Source organism: Anas platyrhynchos, chromosome Z (genome assembly GCF_047663525.1).
Source record: "Anas platyrhynchos isolate ZD024472 breed Pekin duck chromosome Z, IASCAAS_PekinDuck_T2T, whole genome shotgun sequence".
Classification (NCBI taxonomy): Eukaryota; Metazoa; Chordata; class Aves; order Anseriformes; family Anatidae; genus Anas; species Anas platyrhynchos.
Window position 1 is genome coordinate 69006789 of NC_092621.1, and position 21630 is coordinate 69028418.

Below are 21630 nucleotides of genomic sequence, written 5' to 3' on the forward strand. Positions count from 1 at the left end.
CTGAAGAATCTGTTGGCTCTCAAATATTTTTATTAAGCTTCCTGGTAGGTAGGGTAGTAACATGTTTCATTGTTCAGTTCATTCACCACAGCCTTTTTGACAATTACAATGGAGGAGGGTAAACTTTGGATGTGTATTGGATGACTGGCAGACATTATGATTCCTAGTGGTATCTATTACAGAAAGAACTTATTAGATATATTCCTAATGTTTTTTAACTTAGTGGGCACTAGTCTAAAAGAACCTGCAAACTAAAACAGGACAGCCTGTATTCAGCTTTCCCCTTTCCTTTTAGAGTACGACCAAGCTTGTGGGAGTGACTTCCACCAATTTCTGTGAGTAGGCTAGGATTTGGTAGTGCGTCCCTGTGAGGGAATGTGTGATAATTTCCCATATGACTCAGAGAGCTTTTCTAGGAAGGACTGGATAAAAATTTACCTTGTTCTTTGACCTCTTGTCTTGACCTTTTTGACTTGAGTCATTTTTCATGAGAACACCTTGAAAAGCCTGCTCAGGAAATGAGATAAATGGTGAATGATGCTCTACTGAAGATGTATTCTCTATCACTCCTGTTCTTAGAAGTGTACACGCACGATGTGCCTTTGTCAACTTTCATTGTCTCTTGAATGGTGAAAGTTTTTTTTTTTTTTTTTTTTTTTTAACAGGGTTATTCAACTAAATCCACAAGTTCTCCAAAAAGAGCTTCTGGTAGGTAAATTTAAACTTGTAAAAACAAAGTATAACAAATGTAAATACATAATACATTAAAATTTAATACTTGCTGTCATTGTGCTAAATGGTGCTGAAAGCAGCTATCTAACATAACAGTTGAATGAAATTTTCACTGTAATAACCTAATACCACAATTTCATATTTTTGCTATAAACTAATTGTGGTGGTTATTAATGGTAAGGAATGGTTCTAAAAGCATTGCCGTAGTTAGTCTACTCATGAATTACAGGAGATTTTTGGACCACACCTATTATCTTCTGCTTAGCAAATATTTCCACTCATTGAGTGCTAATAACTAAAGGTATTAACTGGTGTCTTACCATGCTATGCCAAAATAAATTTTTAAAATTTTATTTTTTGTTAGTCTTTAAAAAAAATAAATTCACAGTTTAATCTGTCTCTGAAGAATCAACAGAAGGAAAGCAGAATTCCTGATGATATAGTCTTTGAGCCCATGAAGGATTTGGAGAACTACTTCTTTGTCCTGAAATAAACTTGAAAGAGAAATTGTGGAAATCTGAACATCTAGATTGCTAAACTAAGTTCAATTGTTGTAAAGGGTGTGGGCAGTAAAACTACACTTCCTCAAATTTTTCCCAGCTTTTCCATATAGCATCTGTAAGATTTTACAGACCTTACAAGTAGACTGTGAACTCTTAATTCATAATGGTGTTTTTAAAAAAGAGAACAGTAACAAAAACAACAAAAAATCAGCCCTTCTCTTGTGATGCAAGCCATTGTAACATTATCCCCATCTTTTGGGCTGTAGTATTATCACAGAATCATAGAATGGCTTGGGTTGGAAGAGACCTTAAAGATATCTAACTCCAACCCCCCAGCCATAGGCAGGGATGCCACCACTAGATCAGGTTGGTCAAGGCCCCATTCAGCCTGGCCTTGAACACCTCCAGGGATGGGGCATTCACAGCTTCTCTGGGCAACCTCTTCCAGTGCCTCACTCCCTCTGAGTGAAGAGTTTTCTCCGAATTTCTAATCTAAATCTCTCTAATCTCTTTTAGTTCGAGACCATTTCACCTTGTTCTATCATTATCTACCTGAGTAAAGATTTCTTCCCCATCCTTTTTATAAGCCCCTTCAGGTACTGGAAGGCCACATGGAGGTCTCACCATGGCCTTCACTTCTCCAGACTGAACATCCCCAGCTCTCTCAGCCTTTCTTCATAGGAGAGGTGCTCCACCTGCTCTCTGATCATCTTTCGTAGCTCTCTTCTGTACTCGCTCGAACAGGTTATCATTGAAGGAACTAAATGAAGTTTTTGAATAACACTGAATAACTCAACTCTTTTACAGGGAATCCTTTTCAAAAAACAGAAGCTTCAGCAAAGAAAAAGTTACTTACTTCTGTGTTGGTGCCCGAGTCTTTGTCACTCAGACCACTGGGTGAGAGAAGTCAGCATGAAACTTTGGAGAATTTAGGTAAAGCATCGTTGGAGAATTCAGAATCTGATCAGGAAAAAGAGATGATGTCTAGCTTAACCTGCAGCAAAAAAGCAGAAACAAGCGAGCAAGGAAAACTAGGAGATGTGCATGAACCTGCACAGTTGGAAACTTCTGGAAGTCTAACAGAATCTTCAAAAACTCCATTACTCAGGTATTTATGGAATAATATTTTGACCAGCCTTTTCTGTTAAAAAGACATTGTTTCCATATTGAGTTTCTGGTATACTTTTTAATAAGGGCAGTACAATTTGTGACCATCCTGGGTAAGAATTATAGTATCTATCCTCTTCAGCAAATTAAATAGGATCAAACTGTCTCCTTTGAAATTTGATGTATTTTAGTCATTAAGTGAGCAGATACACTAAGGGACACTACTGATGTATGTTGTATCTATGTAGACATTTACAGATGTCTCTTGCGAGGGAGACATCTGTTGGCTCTGATACTGATTTAGGATAATTGTCGTTTTCCTTAGCTCAGTCTATGCTTAGATATATGTACCTATCCCTTTGGTTTGATTTTTGTCCTTCTGCCAATAAAATTTATTATTGGTATAGTACTCATACACTGGATTTCTAGGCCTAACTTAAGATGCACCATTTCCCCAAAGGAATTTCAAGCCTGACAGCTGAGAAGAAATTGTTCTCATCGGTCTGTCAGTGTGTGGATTATGTTTATTTTTTTAATATACCCTTCCACACTGTTTTAAGTGTTTGAATTCCTGCTGTCTGTTGCACTTGTGCTCACTGGTCTCAGCTGTGGTGCTCCACTGGTCTGTCCTGATCGTGTTGTTTATTCTTTTGTTACATTTGTGTGTAACAAAATTGTTTATTTGTACCTTGGATATCCACAGCAGCTGGGTAATGATGCATTAAAATTAGGAATCCTTGCCTTAGAGTTTACTCCCTGATCTGTAAACTCTTTGCAACATAAGAAGTAACTTTGATACTCTGTACCTCCATCATCACTGTCATTTCTTCCCTGTTTTTCTACGTAAGTTTGATTACTAGGTGTGATGAGTCTGAAACCCAGCAGCAGGGAGTCTTCTTTCTGTGGTCTAAAATAGTCTGCTGTAGCCCCATTGTCGGGAATCAGGTTTCTTTTTTTTCAGTGAATAGACGAAGGGTGCTCTTTTTCTTTATTCATGCCTAAGTCTCTGTTTCTCTTGGAACCTCTTTCTGAAGATTCAGTAGTTTTTTACAGGCTTTAGCTTAGTGACAAATCGTAGGTTCCTGTTGTAAGGGTTGGAGGTCCTAGTTTCTGTAGTGCTTTGTAAAACTCCTCATATGAGAAATTACTCAGTAATAAAAACAGCCTGTCTTGGAATAACTTCTTGTTTCTTAGAATTTTCATATGCATCTGAGGTGTTTGTTTGCTCTGTAATGAGTTGGACCCCTGCTATACTATTTATATATTGCTTAAATGGAGCAATCTGTGACATTCTGACTGTATTTGTTTTGAATAGGGGTGGACGAAAACCATTTGGATTTTTATCTTTAATTTGTAAAAAAAGTAGTTCTGATTCTGCAGAAGATACCAAGGGGAGTAGAGGGAAGATCCAAAAACCAAAGATTGCGACCCTGAAGCGAAATCAGAAAAAAACCTCTCCATCCAGTAAGGAATCTTGTTCCCTTCCCTCTACAAGCACATCATCATCTGTGGAGTATGACGGCATAACTGCTGATGCTGTAGTTACGGTATGTTTGCTTCTGAATGTCCTTTCATTTTTGAGATGTGAAGAACAATGAATTAGTTGTTTCAGAAGTGAGTAAGTGGGCATACAGAGTTCAAGTTTGGAGAGAGATCTGCTTCACTGAATAAATAGATCCTAACGTGTGCATGTCAAGGAAACTTAAAAAGGAACTAAGTTTTTTTTTTTTTTTCTGTGCACATACATCTATGAATGTTTTGGTTTCTCTGACAGTTGTAGCCCAATATTCTATAATGTTACATTTGCAGAAGTTGCAGAAGGTTTGTACATTTCTTCAAAATTTGGGTGAAGCTCTAAGGGCTTCTGCTGATAATTGTTTATGTGTGTATGTATGATATTTTAATGTGATGAAGTTTTGACTTTGAATTATCTTGTGGACTCATAGAATCATTAAGATTGGAAAAGACCTCCAAGATCATCTGGTCCAACCATCATCCTGCTACCAATGTAAACCACTTCCCTAAGCACCACGTCCAACCTTTCCTTGAACACCCCTAGGGATGGTGACTCCACCACTGTCCTGGGCAACCTGTTCCAATGCCTGACGGCTCATTCTGAGAAGAAATGTCTCCTCATTTTCAACCTGAACCTCCCCTGGCACAACTCAAGGCCATTCCCTCTAGTCCTAACACTAGTTACCTGTGAGAAGAGGCCGACCCCCAGCTCCCCACATCTTCCTTTCAGGTAGTTGCAGAGAGCAATAAGGTCTCCCCTGAGCCTCCTCTTCTCCAGACTAAACATCCCCAGTTCCCTCAGCTGCTCCCCACAGGATTTGTCTTCCAGGTCCTTCACCATCTTTGTAGCCCTCCTCTGGACACACCCCAGGACCTCGATGTCCTTCTTGTAGTGATAGGCCCAAAACTGAACACAGGACTCAAGGTGTGGCCTCACCAGAGCAGAGTACAGGAGGACGATCACCTCCCTGATGCTTCTGGCTACACTGTCCCTGGTACAAGCCGGGATGCTGTTGACCTTTTAGGCCACCTGGGAACACTGCTGGCTCATGTTCAGGTGAGCATCAGTCAGCACCCCCAGATCCTTTTCCTCTGCACAGCTTTCCATCCACTCCATCTAAGGCTGTAGCATAGCACGGGATTGTGACCGAAGTGCAGGATCCGGCACTTAGCCACGTTGAACCTCATCCCCCTGGCCTCTGCCCATCGACCCATCCTCTCCAGGTCCCTCTATAGGGCCTTCCTACCCTCTGGCAGATCCACACTTCCCCCCAGCTTGGTGTTGTCTGCAAACAATTCCCTCATCCAGATCATCAATAAAAATATTAGAGGACAGGCCTCAACACTGCCCCCTGGGGAACAAATTGCAGCAATAGTTCTCTGTTTTAACTGAAACCCATAGCAAATATGTGAAGTCAAACAAAGGGAATGACTGTTGTCCAGTACGTGGTCTATCTCAAAATATTAATCAGCTTTTCCTGCAGAAATATTCCTGGTGTTAATTAGCAGAAGATGAGAAGAGAGTCTACTTGTTTTCCTTTTTCTAGTAATTCCTGTTTTTTATTGAAACTTCCTGTCTGAATAGGAAGCACAAGCATATATATCTACATATGCTTATACACATGTACATATATATGTGTGTATGTATATATGTGTTTGTGTACATACAAGTATGTAAACAGATTAAGACTGTTAACAGTACCCTTTTCTTTTTCTATTAGGTTCCAAGTAATGAGCCACCTCAGAAGCCCCCCCTTTCTGCTAAAGATCCAAAGAAGGAAGAAGAGCCCACCAGAATCTCTGAGTATTTTTTCAGTGACATCTTTATGGAAGTAGATGACTCAGAATAGCAAATTGGCTTTATAAAAATTGTGGGACCTAAGTACAACAGCAATAAATTATTTTTAAAAGTCTGTGCTTGTTCTAATGCTTGCTGTGCCAATCTTACCATCAGCCAAGCTATTGTTAATAAACTTCCCTAAAGATGGAATCAATTTCTTCCAAAGTGACCTGGATACTTTTAAAATGTTGATGCAACCTACACCACTACATTGATGCCATTGGATGGACCAGTGGCTTAATTTTCCCTTGTTTAGATGTTGATAAATGGGTGCATGGCTGTCTTCCAGAAAAGTGTGATGCAAAAAATGCTTATTCTTGTGACAAGGATCCCTTTGGATTATAATGCTAAAGCTTGTGGTACTGGTTATACAAGTTCTTTACTTCTTTTTGTGAAGTATGCTATATTAGTATATTAGAAGGAGGAATGAACCTTTTATATATAGTGTAATCTCTGTAGATCAGGATGCAAATACTGAAAGTAGCATAGGAAGTACATGGATATGCTCATCACTGCAGCTATTTTTATTAGCATCTCCAAACTACGTATTTTTATATTTAAGAAGTCTTGCATAAATTAAAAGACCTTAGCCTGAAAAGCCAAATGGTTTTGTCTCCGTTAAAATTTATATAGGAAAACACTGAAAAATATGCTTCATTTACCGAGTGATGCTATACAATGTTAATTTTTGCAACTGTCCTACTAGAGTGAGAAAAGGTTAGTATTTCCCAATACACATACTAATTTCCTTCCAAATTTGAAAACAAGGGGTTGGATACCGTTTCTTTTCCTTGTTTTTACATATAGGTGTATATATCTGTACCACTGTCCTTTGTTTCACCTGTGTAAATTAGCACAAACAGAACTAAATTTAAACCATGACTGTACATGTACAGTGAGGTTGCTTTAAGGATTTGCTGCTTGGAAGCAGTTGAATTTGAATGGCTTTCCCCATGTTCCTGGATTACTTGTACTCACTGGCATAGCTTGAGATTTTAGTGTAATTGTTTACTTGCTTAGGAGGAAGATTGTCTTGATGAAATAAGAAAGTTCTTTTGAGTCTCATAAAGCCAGGTGGTCAATGAAAGGTGAAATATTCATTCTCAAACTTCATTACACAATGAGTATGTAGATCTAGATAGTCTAGCTTTGTCCTGATACTTAATAACAGCAAGTACTTCTGCAAAAGAAATGATCATAAAAGAGAAACTTTGAAACTGTATTAGCCTGTTTTCAGTTTTGGACTGGTTTAATCATAGGCTGGCAAGTATTTTCACATAAGTATCTACTTAATTTTGAAATACTTCTTGAAGTTTGAAAATGTTTGCCTTTCAGAACTTACTGGCAAGGCTTATGAAAGAGCCTTTAAAACTTTGTCAGTAAGGGACAATGCACAAAAAAAATTACTGCTACTGCAAATTGCTATACTAGGAGTTTTCTGTCAACCAGATGGCACTAGGAACAACATCTAGTTGACATGATAAGGAGGCTGATGTTCCCAGTAGAAAGTAACTTACTGGAAAGCATACTGTCAAAAGAAAAAGAAAAAACAAATAGACAAATCTACCACCACCACCAGAGCTTCTCCTCAGACAGTATCCTGCTCTGCCTAATCCATTTAACTTGAGTAGTTTATCTAAGTATTGTCTTACTGTAAATATTATGAAATAGGGTAATGTATACATTAAGCTCAAAGTATTGTATGTCTTGTAGATATTTCATTTAAGCAATTTCTTATTTCCTAATAAATGTGGCATGTTTCAATCACTTGCACTGGCATAGCCTAAACACAGATTTGTGCAGAGTTGGCTATGAAATAATTGCCCTAATTACTTCCTAAGGTGATATCCATTCTATATTTTGTTGCATATATTTTAGCTTGCATTCATATTATAAGATAAAAATAATAATTTCATCACCAATATTTAAGGTGCCTTATCTACCTTGTTAATTGGGGTACATTTTTTTTTCCCTGCAGTAAACCACATGCACTTTGTTAGAGGATTTTTTTTAAAGAACAAGTGTAATATGAATTGTGATGAGACAACTTTGTGTTCTGTTTTATGCAAGTTTTGTAATGGTGGGGGATGTAAGAAAGGAATTGTGAAATCTCGATGCCGATTAGTTGTAGCGTTTTTACAGAAATGTGGCACAAGAAATGTGGCTTTGCTTGAAGATGTGTCTGACACAGGTATTATTGCGTATAAGCTTTCTGTTTCAAAGAAAGTTGTCATATTGTATATGTAAATTATGTTAATAAATTATTTTATATTACCTGTGTCTGTTGGAATATTTATTGCCATTTCTAAAGGCTTGTATGTATTTCAGAGTGTGGGTTCAACTTCTGCCTCGCACTGTGAGGCACGTTTGCATGGGGAAAGCAGATTGAAGACACTTCGTCTCATGTTGTCGTTGTCTTTCTGTCTGGGGTGCTGCTTTATTTCACTTTTCTTTACGCAAAATGACTTCGGCCTCCGCTGGGCTCTCTCCTCTCACCCCCCTCAGCTCTGCCGGCGGCAGCAGCCCCTCCTCGCCCTCCCTTCCTCTCTCTCTCCCGCACACCAAAGGACGGAGCCAGCCTCAGCTCCCAGCCGTGCCCGCCGCCTGCCCGCTGAGGGGCCCGGCCGAGCGGGGCGGGCGGCTGTGGGGCCGCGCTCTGCGCATTGGCTGCGGCGGGGGGAGTGGCGGCGGCGGCAGGCCCGGGACGGCCCGGCCCGGCACGGCTGGGGCTGGGCTGTGCTCCGCTCCGCTCCGCTCCGCCGCCATGCTGCTGGGCCCGCGGCGCCTGCTGCGCCCATGGCGGCTGCTGCGCCGCGCCGCCGCCCGCCCCTACCGCGGCGAGGCGGTGGCGGCCGTGGGCTCGCGGCCCGACGCGGGCTCCGCGCTCTACCAGGTAGGCCGGGCCCGGCACCGCTCGGCGGCCCCGGGGCCGGGGAAGCGCCCTGCGGGAGGAGGAGGGCAGCGAGGGTCCCTCAGCCACGGGGCTCGGTGCCCGCAGGCGGGTGCTGCTGCTGCTGCCGCCGCCCCTTGGGGTTTTGTTTTGGTGGAAGTGCCAAATCCCGTTTTATCTCGCTGAGGCTGAGTTTAAAATAATAATAAAAAAAAAAGGCATGGGTCCGTGCCGCCTGCCGCCTCGCGGTGGGTTTGGTCTCGACTTTTCTCCTTACTCCGAGAGCCTGTTTGTTATTGCAGCGGTGAGGAAGGAGCTGATCGATACCGGGCTGGTGAGGCGGACACAGGGAGCTTGCAGGCAGCTGGAGGAGGTCTCTGGTGGTTTCAGGGCTGGAAACTTTCTTCTGTTTGCCAACCAGCTCCTGAGCTGGAGGCAGGGGGAATATTGCAAAGTCAAGTGTGTGCCTCCAGAAAGCTGGATGCCAGTGGAAAGCACCATCCCTGGAGGAGGAGGAGAAACAGGTGGAATGACAGCCTCCTTTATGGAGATAACAGCACCCGTGTCTGGCGGAAATTGTTTTGTTTTAGTGGGGCGTTATTGGCATCTTCACATGGAGGATAAAAGTTGTGTTTACAGTTAGGCTGAAAATCACGTAGTTTTAGGTGTGGATCAAAACTGATAGGAAGACACACAGCTGTTTTAAAATTTGATCCAGGCAAAATAACTAACAGCAAGTGAAGCAACAGCGCGTGCTCTCACAGAAATACTTCCTCTCGTTCTGTGTTTGGTTTTGCAGAAACTAAATTTTGGGACAGAACTTGGTAGGTGACAGAAACTTCCGTGAAGCTTTGGTGTGTATATGTACAAAGCTTGTACATGTGAAGTGAGTGTGTGTATGTTTGTGCACGTGTGTGTATATTCACACCTACAAAAAAAAAGTAATAATGTGTTTACTCAGCTAAGCTGTTAATGGATTTTCATTTTCGTGTGTACCTCCAGAGCTCAAAAAAATGCAAGGCCAGGTAATTTTTTCTAGGATACATTTTTACTTTTTTTTTTTTTTTCATTAGTGTTCACAAGTTTTGGCAGCAGTTTCCAATGGGACATTTTGACAGGAAAAGTTTGCGTGGCTATGCTAGACAAGCCCACTTACTTGGACACATCTGGTACGTCATTCAAGCAGTACGGTTCCTAATAGTGTTAGTATTTGGTAGAAATAATTACAATTTGTAGACTAGTGTAAATGTACGTGGTGCTTTACAAACACAAAGAGCTGGGGTCCGTGCTGTGAGGTACTTAACCATCTGAAACAAATGTAATACACGGAGTAGCAGTGCAAACACAAGAAGGCATAACAATACGTGATGAAGGTCTTGCCTCCTGCAGCTAATGTTTGCTTTTCTGGCTGTGAATTCAGCTAGACAGGCTGGCCTTCATAATGTAAACTGTCAAACCAGACAGGTAAAAATGTAATTTAAAAATGAGTTAGTCTAAGTTCTAGAAAATAGAGGAGAGTCTATGTAAAGATTCTAAAGATTAGCTCTGACTGCTCCTTACCTTGTGTAGCAGTAATTCAGCTCATACAATAACTGTAGGATTAGTCTGTAACTTTGGCTTCTAGATTTTGCTTTAAAGTTCCCGGGAGCCCTTACATTAAGAGCAGACTGACTGGTGCAGGGGCTGGTTTCCAGAAAGAACTTGTTGCCTTTTTGACATAAGTTAATAAAGAGCTTATTAGAAGGAATAATAGATTTGTTTCTGAAGGGAGCTGTTTCTTAAAAAACCCATAGAAAGATTTGAAAACATCTTTACTTTGCCTTTGTAACATACAATGATGTTGTGGTGTGGTTAAGGACATGAAGGATAAGGTTAGAAATCAACTGAATTTAACTTAAATACTGGAATGCAATGGTTTCTATAGATGGTGTAAAAAATCTTTTCACAGTTTTTCATGTAGGAGAATAGCTAAAGCAGCTGCCAGGAGCTGTTAATTCAGAATCGGATAAGGGAGCCTGCAACTGGGGTTGCTACAACCTTTCTAATTCCCTCAGCTATTTTTAGCTGCATTTTTTCCTATGTTAAAGGTGATCTTTAAATCTCAGTACTGTCAAAAAAGGTGAGTGTGTTTAGAGGAAACAGGCTGACTGAAGAAGGAGAAACAGGGAAAATTTTGTGTGCAGTGCTGGGAAGTGAGTTGGCTAGACAAACTGAACACTCACGCATACAGTAACACTGGATCTTGTAACAACTGCAGATTTAGAAGAACAGAGTTACAATGTCTGTTTTACGGACTTTTACAGGGGAGTTGTAGGAGTTGTAAGCGCTCTTCTGAAGGTCTGAAATCAGGTTCTGCTTTCCTCATTGGTGAGTGGTTGTGTGTGTGGCTGCAGTTGCTGTCCGTAGTGTCTCTGGGGAGTGCCGGAGTCCTGTTAACGAGACGCAGCTTGCTTTGTACTTGTTTCTCTGGGATGCTGTGAACAATGGTAAAACTGTCAGTAAGTCATTCCCCTGTGATTTCACAGCTTAGGAAGGGGGGGAAAAAAACAAAACAAAAACAAACAAAAAACAGTTGAAGAGGTAGGTGCTAGGTCTGTGTGGAGGGTGGGCCAGGAAGAAAGACTGAAGCACCAAAGGAGGAGCAGCATGCTGGAGCAGATAATGCAGCCTTACATCTGAGGGAGGGGACACAAAGTTTGGTGACTTCCCCATCCCTGTCTCCTGGGGCTTCAGGGCAGCTCCGAAGGCAGGTAGGTAGCGTTCTGCAGTCATCTTCCTGGGAAGCACCGGGTGCAGGCTGAGCCCTGCTGCCCGCAGCACTCAGTGGGGATGTGCAGTCCTTCCCCAGGCACAGGGGCTGACCTGCTGCCGACCCTGTGTACCAGGGGGGGAAGTGGCCAAGACCTGCTTTCTTCTGACACATTTTTACCTTTCAGTAGGATATTTTCTATCTCTTCATAGCAGTTGTAAAGGAGGAGAAATGTTTTCTTTTTAAAGTCCTTCTGTACACCTAAAGTGGTTTGAATCCAAAGGGCCTATACCTGTTTTCATTCTCTTTGCCCTTCACCACATGGTGTCTTTCTGTGATTAAGACAGAGCTAAACAAAGCTATTTAAACCACAACACTTGCTGCTTCCAGGGGAAACCCCAGTTCTGAGTGTTCAAGTCTGAATATGAAGTTTCCAGATTGATTTTTTCTGTAGACTTTAATATCTTCTACATGGCAATTAGACAAGACAGTATGATTTCTTTGTGCAACAATTAATGTATCTCTTTGCTTTGTTGTGGTTATACTTTTCAAAGCAGTTACGTAGTTTTTAGTGTGTCTGAAAAGCCAAGTTAAGGTTGACTAACATGTTCTAATTCTGAAGAAATGATAAAAACAGCTGTAATGATCACACAGAGTATTGGATATTTCTGCAGTGGTGAGCTCAGTACTGGTTTGCTCATATAAAAAGCTGCAAAAGTCTGTTTTTATAAGATGAATATTGCCTCGAAGACCAGTCTCCTTGGTTTTGCAAAGCTTTGTTTTCTCTTTACATTCTACTTAAACAATAAGAATATAGAAATTGCTTACCAATTTCTGTTCAGTCTAGGTCGTTCATCTTCCGTAGAAGAGACATAGCAGCAATTAATTTGAGTGTCCATGATGTTTTGTTTTACAAAATTAGATTTGTAAAAGGCAAACAAACCTGTAACAAAACATTAACAAAACCTGAAAAATAACATTTCAACTCTGTAATGACTAATTCTGGTAATGGTTCATTAAATTTAGAACTGACCTTTTACAATTCGAACACACTCAGAGTTTTTGTGAAGGTTGTTTTGGGATGCCTGAGGAAAGCCGACACACAGGTAGAAATTTTATTACTTTACAAACAGTGCAGAACAAGAATTTAATAAGGTAGATTGAAATTTTGAAGAGACATAAATCTTGTGCACTAATTTCTGTGTTTCTTTGTTCAAACATAGCACTGTCACTCTTGGTTAAACTTGAAACATTTTTCCCCTACTTAGGAAAACTATGAACGAATGAAAGCACTGGTAAAGGAACTCCAGGAACAAGCAGAAAAAATCAAATTAGGTGAGTATGGTAGTCCAGATTTTAGAATACTTTTTTAAACTAGTCCTAAAATAGATGTTTTTCTTTAAGTTATTACTATTTTTCCCATTAATCAGTTCATTCAGACACAACATTAGGTGGATTGTGGTAGTCATACTGAAGTTTAGGTCATCTGTCTGCATCTAGGTGCTATCTTTCATCAGCTGAAAACTTTAAAGGGTTTATGTCCAAGTTAGCTTGGTTCGAAATATTGGTGTTTTTTTTCAAAGTAATTTGGTTTAAGTAAGAAAAAGAGTCTTTAACATTGGCATTTATTTGTTTATCACAGTATTTAGAGTGTTAATACATTTTTTTGCCAACAGAATATCACAGGAATATCCTAATGCAGCAAGTCCATAAATTACTGGAAAAGGACAATAAGTTAAAGTAAGGTTGATATAACAAAACAGAAGACTAATTTCCTTGCTAAAGAGGCAAAAAGTAAGCAAAATATATGGTGAAAACTGGATATTTAGAGCTGTTTCATTTTTAATCAGTCTTTTTAATCAATGGAAAATATGTTTCTTTAATGAATTTAATGGCAATATTTTAAAAATAGAAAGGACTATTAAAAATGGTTTTTGCTCATATACTTTCCTCTTCACATGCTTCTTTGCTTCATCCTCGGCTGCCTGCTTTTATAAAAGCTTGGTTTGGCAAATGTATTGCTGTTCAGGTTGTGTGTTAGTTTCTTCACTTTCAAGGGGGCTTACAAAGACCTCTGTTGTTGTTTTGCTGGCAAAAAAAAAAATAAAAATAATTAAATCTGTACTGATTTGGAAGTTTGAAACCTGTGTTTCGGGTTTAATCTTTACTGATATAGGACTACCTAAATTAATTACAATTGACTGAGAAATACAAAATGAAGTGGTTTATCAAAGCTAAACTGTGCTGCCTGAGATCAAGCATGTAGCTTTAATTCTCACTTTGTGTGTGTCATGATAGTGTGCTGTTTCCTATGTAATGCAACTTCTTGTACAACTTTGGAACAGAGTACATTTAAGAGTATGAGTTTAATGTTCTTCCTTGTTTGCTATGTAATGAAGCTCAAGGACTTCATAAGGATGTGCTGAATCCTGTAGACTCCCTGTGTCTTTTATGGGTGTAGGGACTGTTTAGTAGTACCCTGTGTGGCTCATGAACTAGTGATAATGGCCTTCTTCACTGCTGCACCTTTTCTTGTTCTTGCTTGTTATATGATAACAGGACAAGAACACAGTCCTCTTCTGCATCTCAGGAAGGGAGCTCTGTCACAAAGTTTATATGTATTTTGAGAGTGTGATCAAGTGAGATTGCTTTGCCTGTCATACAGGTATACAAGAATCAGAATTGTTCAGGATGGAAAAGACCTCTCAGATCATCTCATCCAACCAAGAAGAATTGGATACTTAGACTGAATACTTTTGAGGGATCAGTGCAACATCTTTTTGTTTCTAAGAGCCGTCATTCAGAGAATGAGCTCTTGCCAGAAGTCTTTGTAATGCATATTTCATTATTTGTTGCTCTGGTGGGTAGGTCTGTTGTAATCCTCTATCACATTCTCCTGTGTAATACCAGTGTGTGTAACAGGAAGGTCCCTGCCACCAAAGAATGTATGGGCTGTAAAAAATTACAGCAGGTGGATTTCGGATGACAAGCAAAATAATTTTACAACTGAGATACTTCTAGGCTTTGTGACTGGCAGGAATCATAACCAATCCACAGTCACAGTGAAGTCTTTATAGACATTGCTGTAGAGGAGAAATTGAACAGGAGATTTCACGTTAAACACCTCCAAGCTTTTTTCAGTGAATTTCTGCTTCAGAAATTTCTGCTTCAGAAAGGAGTCTAGTGTAGGGTGGAGTGAACCTCTTGATCCTGAAAGAGAAATGTTCGACAGAATGGCTATAGGGTGTGGAGGGCAAGCATTTAGGATTAGCATGTGAAGAGGGGGTATGCACAGAGATGACGAAAATCACAGGATAGAAAATGATTCTTGCAGCAACACTCTAAGTGTAAATGAGAAAGGCAAGATGGTTTCAGCTAAGGTCAGAGAAAATGTTGTAGTAATCATGATGTGGGATGTTGGGAACTTGGATGAGAGTATTAGCTCTGTGGGTGGATATGAAAGGCTGTATCTTAAGAGACCTGTGCAGAAAGAATGTGCAAGATTTAGACTTAGGCTGGATATACAGACCTAATGAACAGACTGAATCAGAAATAATCTGTGGGCTTTCTGGCCTGCCTTATAGGTAGGAAATGATATTCATAGTGGTCAAAGAAAGAGGTAAGAGGGATGGCTTGACAGGTAGGCTTAAAAGCTCTGTTTCAGCAATGCTTAGCTAACAAAGAAATCTAGAAGTCTCAGGAGAAATGCTAGCAAAATAACACCTGCTTTATTTTGGACAAGGGGAGACAATTTTAGAGTGACGAGGTGGATCAGTGATCTGTCTACATAAAGAGACGCTGTTTGGATAAGCTATTGTTATAAAGAGGCTGAGGTGTGTCAACAAATCTTAAGTATTGAATGACACAAAGCTCTAGAGAGCAAAAGATATGATTTAGGTTGGCCTCCAGTAACGGGCTGAAATGAAGCAAAGATAAATATAACCTTGATATTAAATGCTGTGTTTCTGAACTCTGATGCTCACAGCTTTGGAGTAATCTAAGGAAATGAATCCTGGTAGTGTTGGGTCTTTCAAGACTGGATTCAGCATAGCTGTTTTGAACTAGTTTGGGAAAAAGTGTATTTTGTAGTTCTTATTGCTGTGCTTTTCCTCTGTGTATTCAAGTTTCCAGCCCTTCTGTTGATAGCCAAGCAGAGGGTGAAAGTTTCAGGCAACTGTGTTTATTAGTATCTTTACATGAAGACTAGCCATAAAAAATGAAGGGGAAAAATAGAGTAGATTCCAAAAGACAAGCATTTGTATCAATACCTTAAGTCTGTTTGAAGTGAAAATCATTATTTATTGAATGCATTATTGAACTCCATATTTGAAAAGCTGGGAACTTTTTAGTGCTTCCATTCTAAATTTTAATATAACTGTTAATTTGTCTGTCTGTGTTCAGTGTAAACCTTAAGAATGACTGTTGTATCACAGGGGGTGGAGAAAAAGCTCGTAAGCTTCACACATCAAGAGGAAAGCTGTTACCCAGAGAGAGAATTGACAGGCTTATTGATCCAGGGTAAGTACTTTCTCTGCTTAAAAACACATCGAATTCTCTTTCTCAGGTCAATATTCTAAGAGACTTGTTTTATCATTAGTTTCCATGAGCACTGGCAGTTATCACCATTTGAAGTTTTACAAATGTGTTCTTTGAAATACTCATCTTTTTAAAAAGTGAGATTTAAAAAAAATAAAACTAGATCTTATAATTGAGATTTGGTGACATTTGAGTACTAGGCCAATTCCTGTTTAAAAATCTTGTTATGGTCTTTGTTGTTATTCAGGTCTCCATTCTTGGAGTTCTCCCAGTTTGCAGGCTACCAGTTGTATGGTAATGAAGAGGTACCAGCAGGAGGAATTATTACAGGCATTGGACGAATATCTGGGTGAGAGATAGCAGTCAGCTACATTATTGATGATATGAAAAGCAATAAGGTACAATACTGCTTAATTTCCAGTGTTAAGCTATTAGCTTTTAAGTGTTTTGTCTCAGAGACTCAAAATATCAGCAAATTCAGTGTCTTAATTCATTCAGTTTTTGTTAAAAGGAGGTGATTTTTTAAATAACTGTATTGCGTATTGAAGTTGGACACACAGATTTTCTGGTGTATGATGATGAAAAGAGATTTGTGCATCAGTAAGGCAATTTTCAAGAGACAGAACAGTATTCTAGGTCAAGAATTAGTTTTGCTTACTAAACGTACCACTAAAACTATTGTTGGAAATAAGTATGAATCTATAGCTAATTATTTAGGGAGCTAAGGGACTGTGAAGCAGAACGTCATAGTGCTGCAACTGCTGCTGTACTATGTATTTGAGGGAATGCAGGTAAAGAGGGTTGCTTTCTTGAGCATCCCAAGGGTTTCAAGTGTCTTGAGTGTGTTGCAGTTCTTAATCAACAAATGATTTGTTTACTAGGACTATATTTCTCTCCCATAAACTTGTTTTGCTTTCAGGGTGGAATGCTTGATTGTCGCCAATGATGCAACTGTCAAAGGTGGTACTTATTATCCTATCACCGTTAAGAAACACTTACGTGCTCAAGAAATTGCAATGCAAAATCATCTCCCTTGTATATATTTGGGTGAGTCCCATTGAGGAAATAGCAAATGACCTTTGTCAATGGTATTACATGATCTCTAGATAAAACACTGCTTCTTTCAAAACACGTTGTTGAGGCTGACAGGTCCCCAGATTCAACTAACCAGGTAAATATTTCAATTGCAAATGCATTTTCATCAATATAATGTTACTTCTACAGATTAGTTGCAAATCTTACTGGAGTGCACTTTTAGCTTTGTAGCACTATTTTCTGCATTGCTGTAGGTCTTGGTTTACAACATACAGATGTAACTACACCACTGTATGTATCACTTCATTATTTTTCCTTTCCCTGACATCCATCATGCATGAGTAATCCATCCTATGGTCTTGTCCAAATGTCTTCACTTTATTACAGGTAACACTTAGTCTGGTTTTGTATGACTACAAGGACTCTCTAACCAGGCTCTCTGACTGTCAGACTCAAATCCTGGTCTAATAACTTCTAAACCCATTAACTAATTTTAAGCCAAGTTTGACAGATTTCAGAGAGTGTGTATGCCTGTGGATTTTGTATAGATCAGCATTAGAGCAGAGGAGAAAGACCATTACATCGTCCCCATTTAAAAAATAAAAATGGTAATTCTTAGCCAGCAGCAACATGTACAATCCCTGCTGGTTGGTCAAACATGCGGTGAATATCAAGAGAAAGTTTAGAAGAAATGTGAACTTGAAAGTATTGGTGGGGTGGATTTGGGGACAATGTGGGTGGAGACTGTGGGATTGTCATACTGCAATGGAAGGTGTCTTGGAGAACCTATACCTTTGATAAGTATAGTCCTTGCAAACAATACTGCCTGTCATCAAACCCAGTGAATTCCTTGACCTTTTTAATTTCTATACCTGGGCTTGTGTTAATTAGACGGTTAGGAAAACACGAGAGGGAGTGTTTTCCTGACCACCTAATTTTCATGCAGTTTGGTCTTCCTTTTCCCTCAGTGGTCACTGTGCTAATTCTCTGATGTTGACACCTGATGCCATTTGTCACTGAGAGTCAGTCACTGTTTTGGGCATTCTCTTTTGTGTTCAGGGATGACCCATTGCACAACATTTGACAGTAGTGACCAGTTGTATGTTTCTGTAGTTGCTAGAGTTGATGCTATGTTAAGGAGAGTGGTTCTACGAGGGCAGGGTACAGAAACAAAACCCTTCTTAATGGTAAAGCTGAATATAGGGGATTACCAGCTACCGTCATGCAACATGAGAATGTATGTGTGGATTGTTACTCGTAGGTAAAACTTACCAGAGTTCTAAGGGATGCTTGTGCAAATGCCCAGTGCGTTTCTTTCTCACCTTCTCTCCATCTTTGGAGTCTTTTGATTTATTCTCATGTTCTTGGAGTGAAAAGGTAGCTGAAGTTGATGACCTATAAGCTAGAGGGTACATCATGAGGCAGGCATGAATATAAAATAAGGTTCTTGAAGACTGTAAACATAAAATGTCTTCAGTATGTCTGGATAATCAAGTGTGAAAGTACATGTGCTATATATCTTGAACACAGTTTCTTCATTTTTTTGGAACTTGTGACAGAATTGCAATAGAAAAATTGTCTTAAAAGTTGTGCACTGAAAGTGATCTTAGTTCAAATGTTTTGCAGTAAGATGAGGTTAGAAGTATCTGCAGGAAGAATGGTTGTATCTCTAAAGCCATCTGAATATATTTTTCATTATAATATTTGGTGTGGATGTTAGTTGTGTATGTGGAATGTACTAATTCTGCATTTTCAGGAAGGGTATCCTAATATACATAGATACCAGGTAGCAGTAGTGATAGTAAGGGCTGGATATTTTCAATAACATGCAGATATTTTACCAACAATTTATGTATATAACACTGTTCAAAGGCATATGTTAATATATTTTCATTTACTGTAGTTGATTCTGGAGGAGCAAATTTGCCTCGGCAAGCAGAAGTATTTCCAGATCGAGATCATTTTGGTCGTATTTTCTATAATCAAGCAGTCATGTCTTCACAAGGAATTCCTCAGGTAATTTGGTTTTACTTGAGAATGAAATGTATTAATTAGTTTTTATTCCTGCTGCTTTTGTGTGATTTCAAGATGTGTAGTCATGCTTTGCATTAGTTAGCACTGCATTCTGCTGACCTGTTGGCCCAGTCTGGGGATTAGAGGCACTGTAAACACAATAACTGTCCACAAAAAGTCATTATAGTTTTGAAGAAGCTGTCTTCTTTCTTGGCCTTGATGTTAATGACATGACCTACCTGCTCCTATCTTGGAGTGGGGAGAAAGAGGACTTGACAGTGTGGTAAATAGGGCCACGTCAGGAAGCAGTAGGAAGTCTTGGAGCAGTTGATTATTCTGCATCAGTGCTGTAAGGGTGAGGACCCCTTTGATGATGGCTAGTAAATTAGACATACTTTTTGCTAAGAGGGGTATATGTATATTTATATATCCATTTTATACACTGATAACTGTATGATAAATCTGCCCTGGCAACAAGGTCATTTTCTAATGTATTAATGATGCATTGAATTACTGTTGGTCACAATTTGTGGATTTAGAAATGTTTTTGTGTTATGGATATTCTGGGAGTGTGTTGGGGGCAATTTTTTGATGCAGGTGGCCAGCTAGGAGAGGAGTACTACTGAATCTGCTACTCATGAAGTGTGCAGAACTGTCTGAGCATGTAAATGTTGATGGCTGCCTTGGCTGCAGTGAAAATGTATGGCAGGATATAAAATATGGATGGAGGTGAAGAAGGCAAGTAGCAGGATAAAGACACTGGGCTTCAGTAGAGCAGTCTTTGGCTAGTTAAGGGAGCTGTCATCTGGCACCTGTGAGAGGCCACTAAGGAGGGCAGATGATCTTTGAAGATAACCTGTTCCAAACACAGGAACCTTCTATTCTGATCTGTAGCAGTGCAAACCAGGTCCTTTCTACAGCTGTACAGCTGTCATTTATCTGCCTCTTACTCCCCATTGCAGGCTGAAGAATTCCAGATTTCTTAGCTGTTCCTCATAGGGAAAGCTGTTCCTTACCTTTGATCATCCTTGTTTATCTTCTTTAAACCTTTTTCTAGGCCCAGTTACATCTTTTCTGAGGTGAAAGGGACAGATTTTCCTGTATTATTTAGTATGGCAACTGATTATGGATTTATATAATAGTATGTGTACAATGATATTCCCAATTCTATTTTATGTCCCTTTCCCAGTATTTCTTTACATTTTTGCTTTTTTTTCCCCACTGCTACTGAGCAGTGGTCCAGTGTTTTCTCTGAATTATTGTAACTACATGAGTCTGCTCCTATGTGTTGTTGTCTGTTCAATGCCTACCATCTGGATGAAAGAAGGTGAAGGAAGTCTTCTTAGAAATAGCTATTGGAATCTCAAGCAGAGTGAATATTCTAGCTCACTTGCTCTTTCATCTGAGCACTGTGAGGGGCGTATTTTACCACCATATTGTTTTGGCATATTTGGCTGTTGAACTCACCATTAATGTAGGGTGGAAATCATGTTTTATTTTCTTCATTCTTATCTACCCCTGTTGTTGAAAGGCATGGCTGAGCTAGAAACATACTTTTTTTTTTTTATTATTCTCTGCAAGAAGCTATACTTGGTTGAATCTCATAGTCTAGGAGTAAGTGGAAGCTAATACTTCCTTTCACTGTGAAGCAGAAGTGCTGGTCAAGGATCTAGTTGTGCCTCTGACTCCTCCTTACCTGACAGATGTTGGCTTTGCCTAATTTCTGAGAAAAATACATTTGTTGCCTTGATACACTTTGGGCGCATTTTGGAGACAACTCAGGCTTCAAATCTTCATTCATCTTTTCTCTAACAAAGAATTCTGAAATTCATTGCCTCTGAGGCAGAAGATCCCCAAAATTCACTAAATCTGTTTTGCAATCAGACATAATTTAATTTCGGTAGTACTTTTCTTTCTGACAGCAATAGTTAAGCAAGTGTAGTGTTTAGTAAGGTTACTTGAGGAAAAGCACTGTTTAATTGGAAAAAAATATTTAAGAGAAAAGAGTTAAGAATTCTTAAGGAGCTCATGCACTTGCATAACTAACAAATTGGTCATTCACTGGAGTCATTGATATGTCTAGGTTGTACTTTTAGATGTATGTATATGAATAAAATTGGTCCCACCATTTTTGTGGAACAGGAAGCCAGTGTGTTGTCAAAAGAGGCACTCACATGGCTGTTGTACTGAATTCTTTTAAGAGAAGTTTTGGTGAACTTTTTTTTTTTTTTTAAACTGGAGACTCTGATCATTATCTAGTATGGGATTAGTGATTTTTAGATGTTAAGTTGAAGATGGGTATGTAAACCCCGTTTGTAGGGCTGAAATTACTGAGGTTATGCAGCACCTTGCTAGAAAGTCCTATCCCTAGCAGTTTTTCTCGTACGTGTTGAAATGTTCAGGTATTTGCAAAATTCCTCATCAAGCTGAATTTGTTGTTGTTTTGATTACCATGTAGTATTAAATTAGAGTAGCACTGTACCCCTGTACAATCAAAAAGAAGCATGGGAAGAATTTGTCTTCTAATAATACACTTATATTGTTGTTTGGCATGACACTGATAAAAGTAATTTTCTTGATATGACACTGATGAAAATTTAATTTTATTAAAATATTTATGGAAAATTGGAGAAAAAAATCATTGAAACTATTCCTTCATATAAAATATCTAATAAGAGTATTTTATTTGAGGGATGTTTTTATCCTTTGT

At 39.3% G+C, this 21630-nt stretch overlaps 2 protein-coding genes across 7 annotated transcripts in view; both read left to right on the plus strand.

Moving 5' to 3' along the window:
- Window positions 1-7971, plus strand: part of BDP1 (BDP1 general transcription factor IIIB subunit) — a 56807-nt gene extending 48836 nt beyond the window's left edge. For all 6 annotated transcript variants that reach the window (XM_038169728.2, XM_038169733.2, XM_038169732.2 and 3 more), the window contains 4 exons: window positions 666-708; window positions 2043-2343; window positions 3658-3889; window positions 5579-7971. In XM_038169728.2, coding sequence (XP_038025656.1) covers window positions 666-708; window positions 2043-2343; window positions 3658-3889; window positions 5579-5707 — 705 coding nt within the window. In that variant the 3' untranslated portion in view covers window positions 5708-7971. The remainder of the gene's footprint in view (window positions 1-665; window positions 709-2042; window positions 2344-3657; window positions 3890-5578) is intronic.
- Window positions 7972-8143: 172 nt separating this feature from the next.
- MCCC2 (methylcrotonyl-CoA carboxylase subunit 2) overlaps window positions 8144-21630 on the plus strand; it is a 39963-nt gene continuing 26476 nt past the window's right edge. The window contains exons 1-6 of the mRNA XM_027446375.2: window positions 8144-8590; window positions 12605-12671; window positions 15770-15854; window positions 16120-16221; window positions 16792-16919; window positions 18811-18923. Coding sequence (XP_027302176.2) covers window positions 8159-8590; window positions 12605-12671; window positions 15770-15854; window positions 16120-16221; window positions 16792-16919; window positions 18811-18923 — 927 coding nt within the window. The 5' untranslated portion in view covers window positions 8144-8158. The remainder of the gene's footprint in view (window positions 8591-12604; window positions 12672-15769; window positions 15855-16119; window positions 16222-16791; window positions 16920-18810; window positions 18924-21630) is intronic.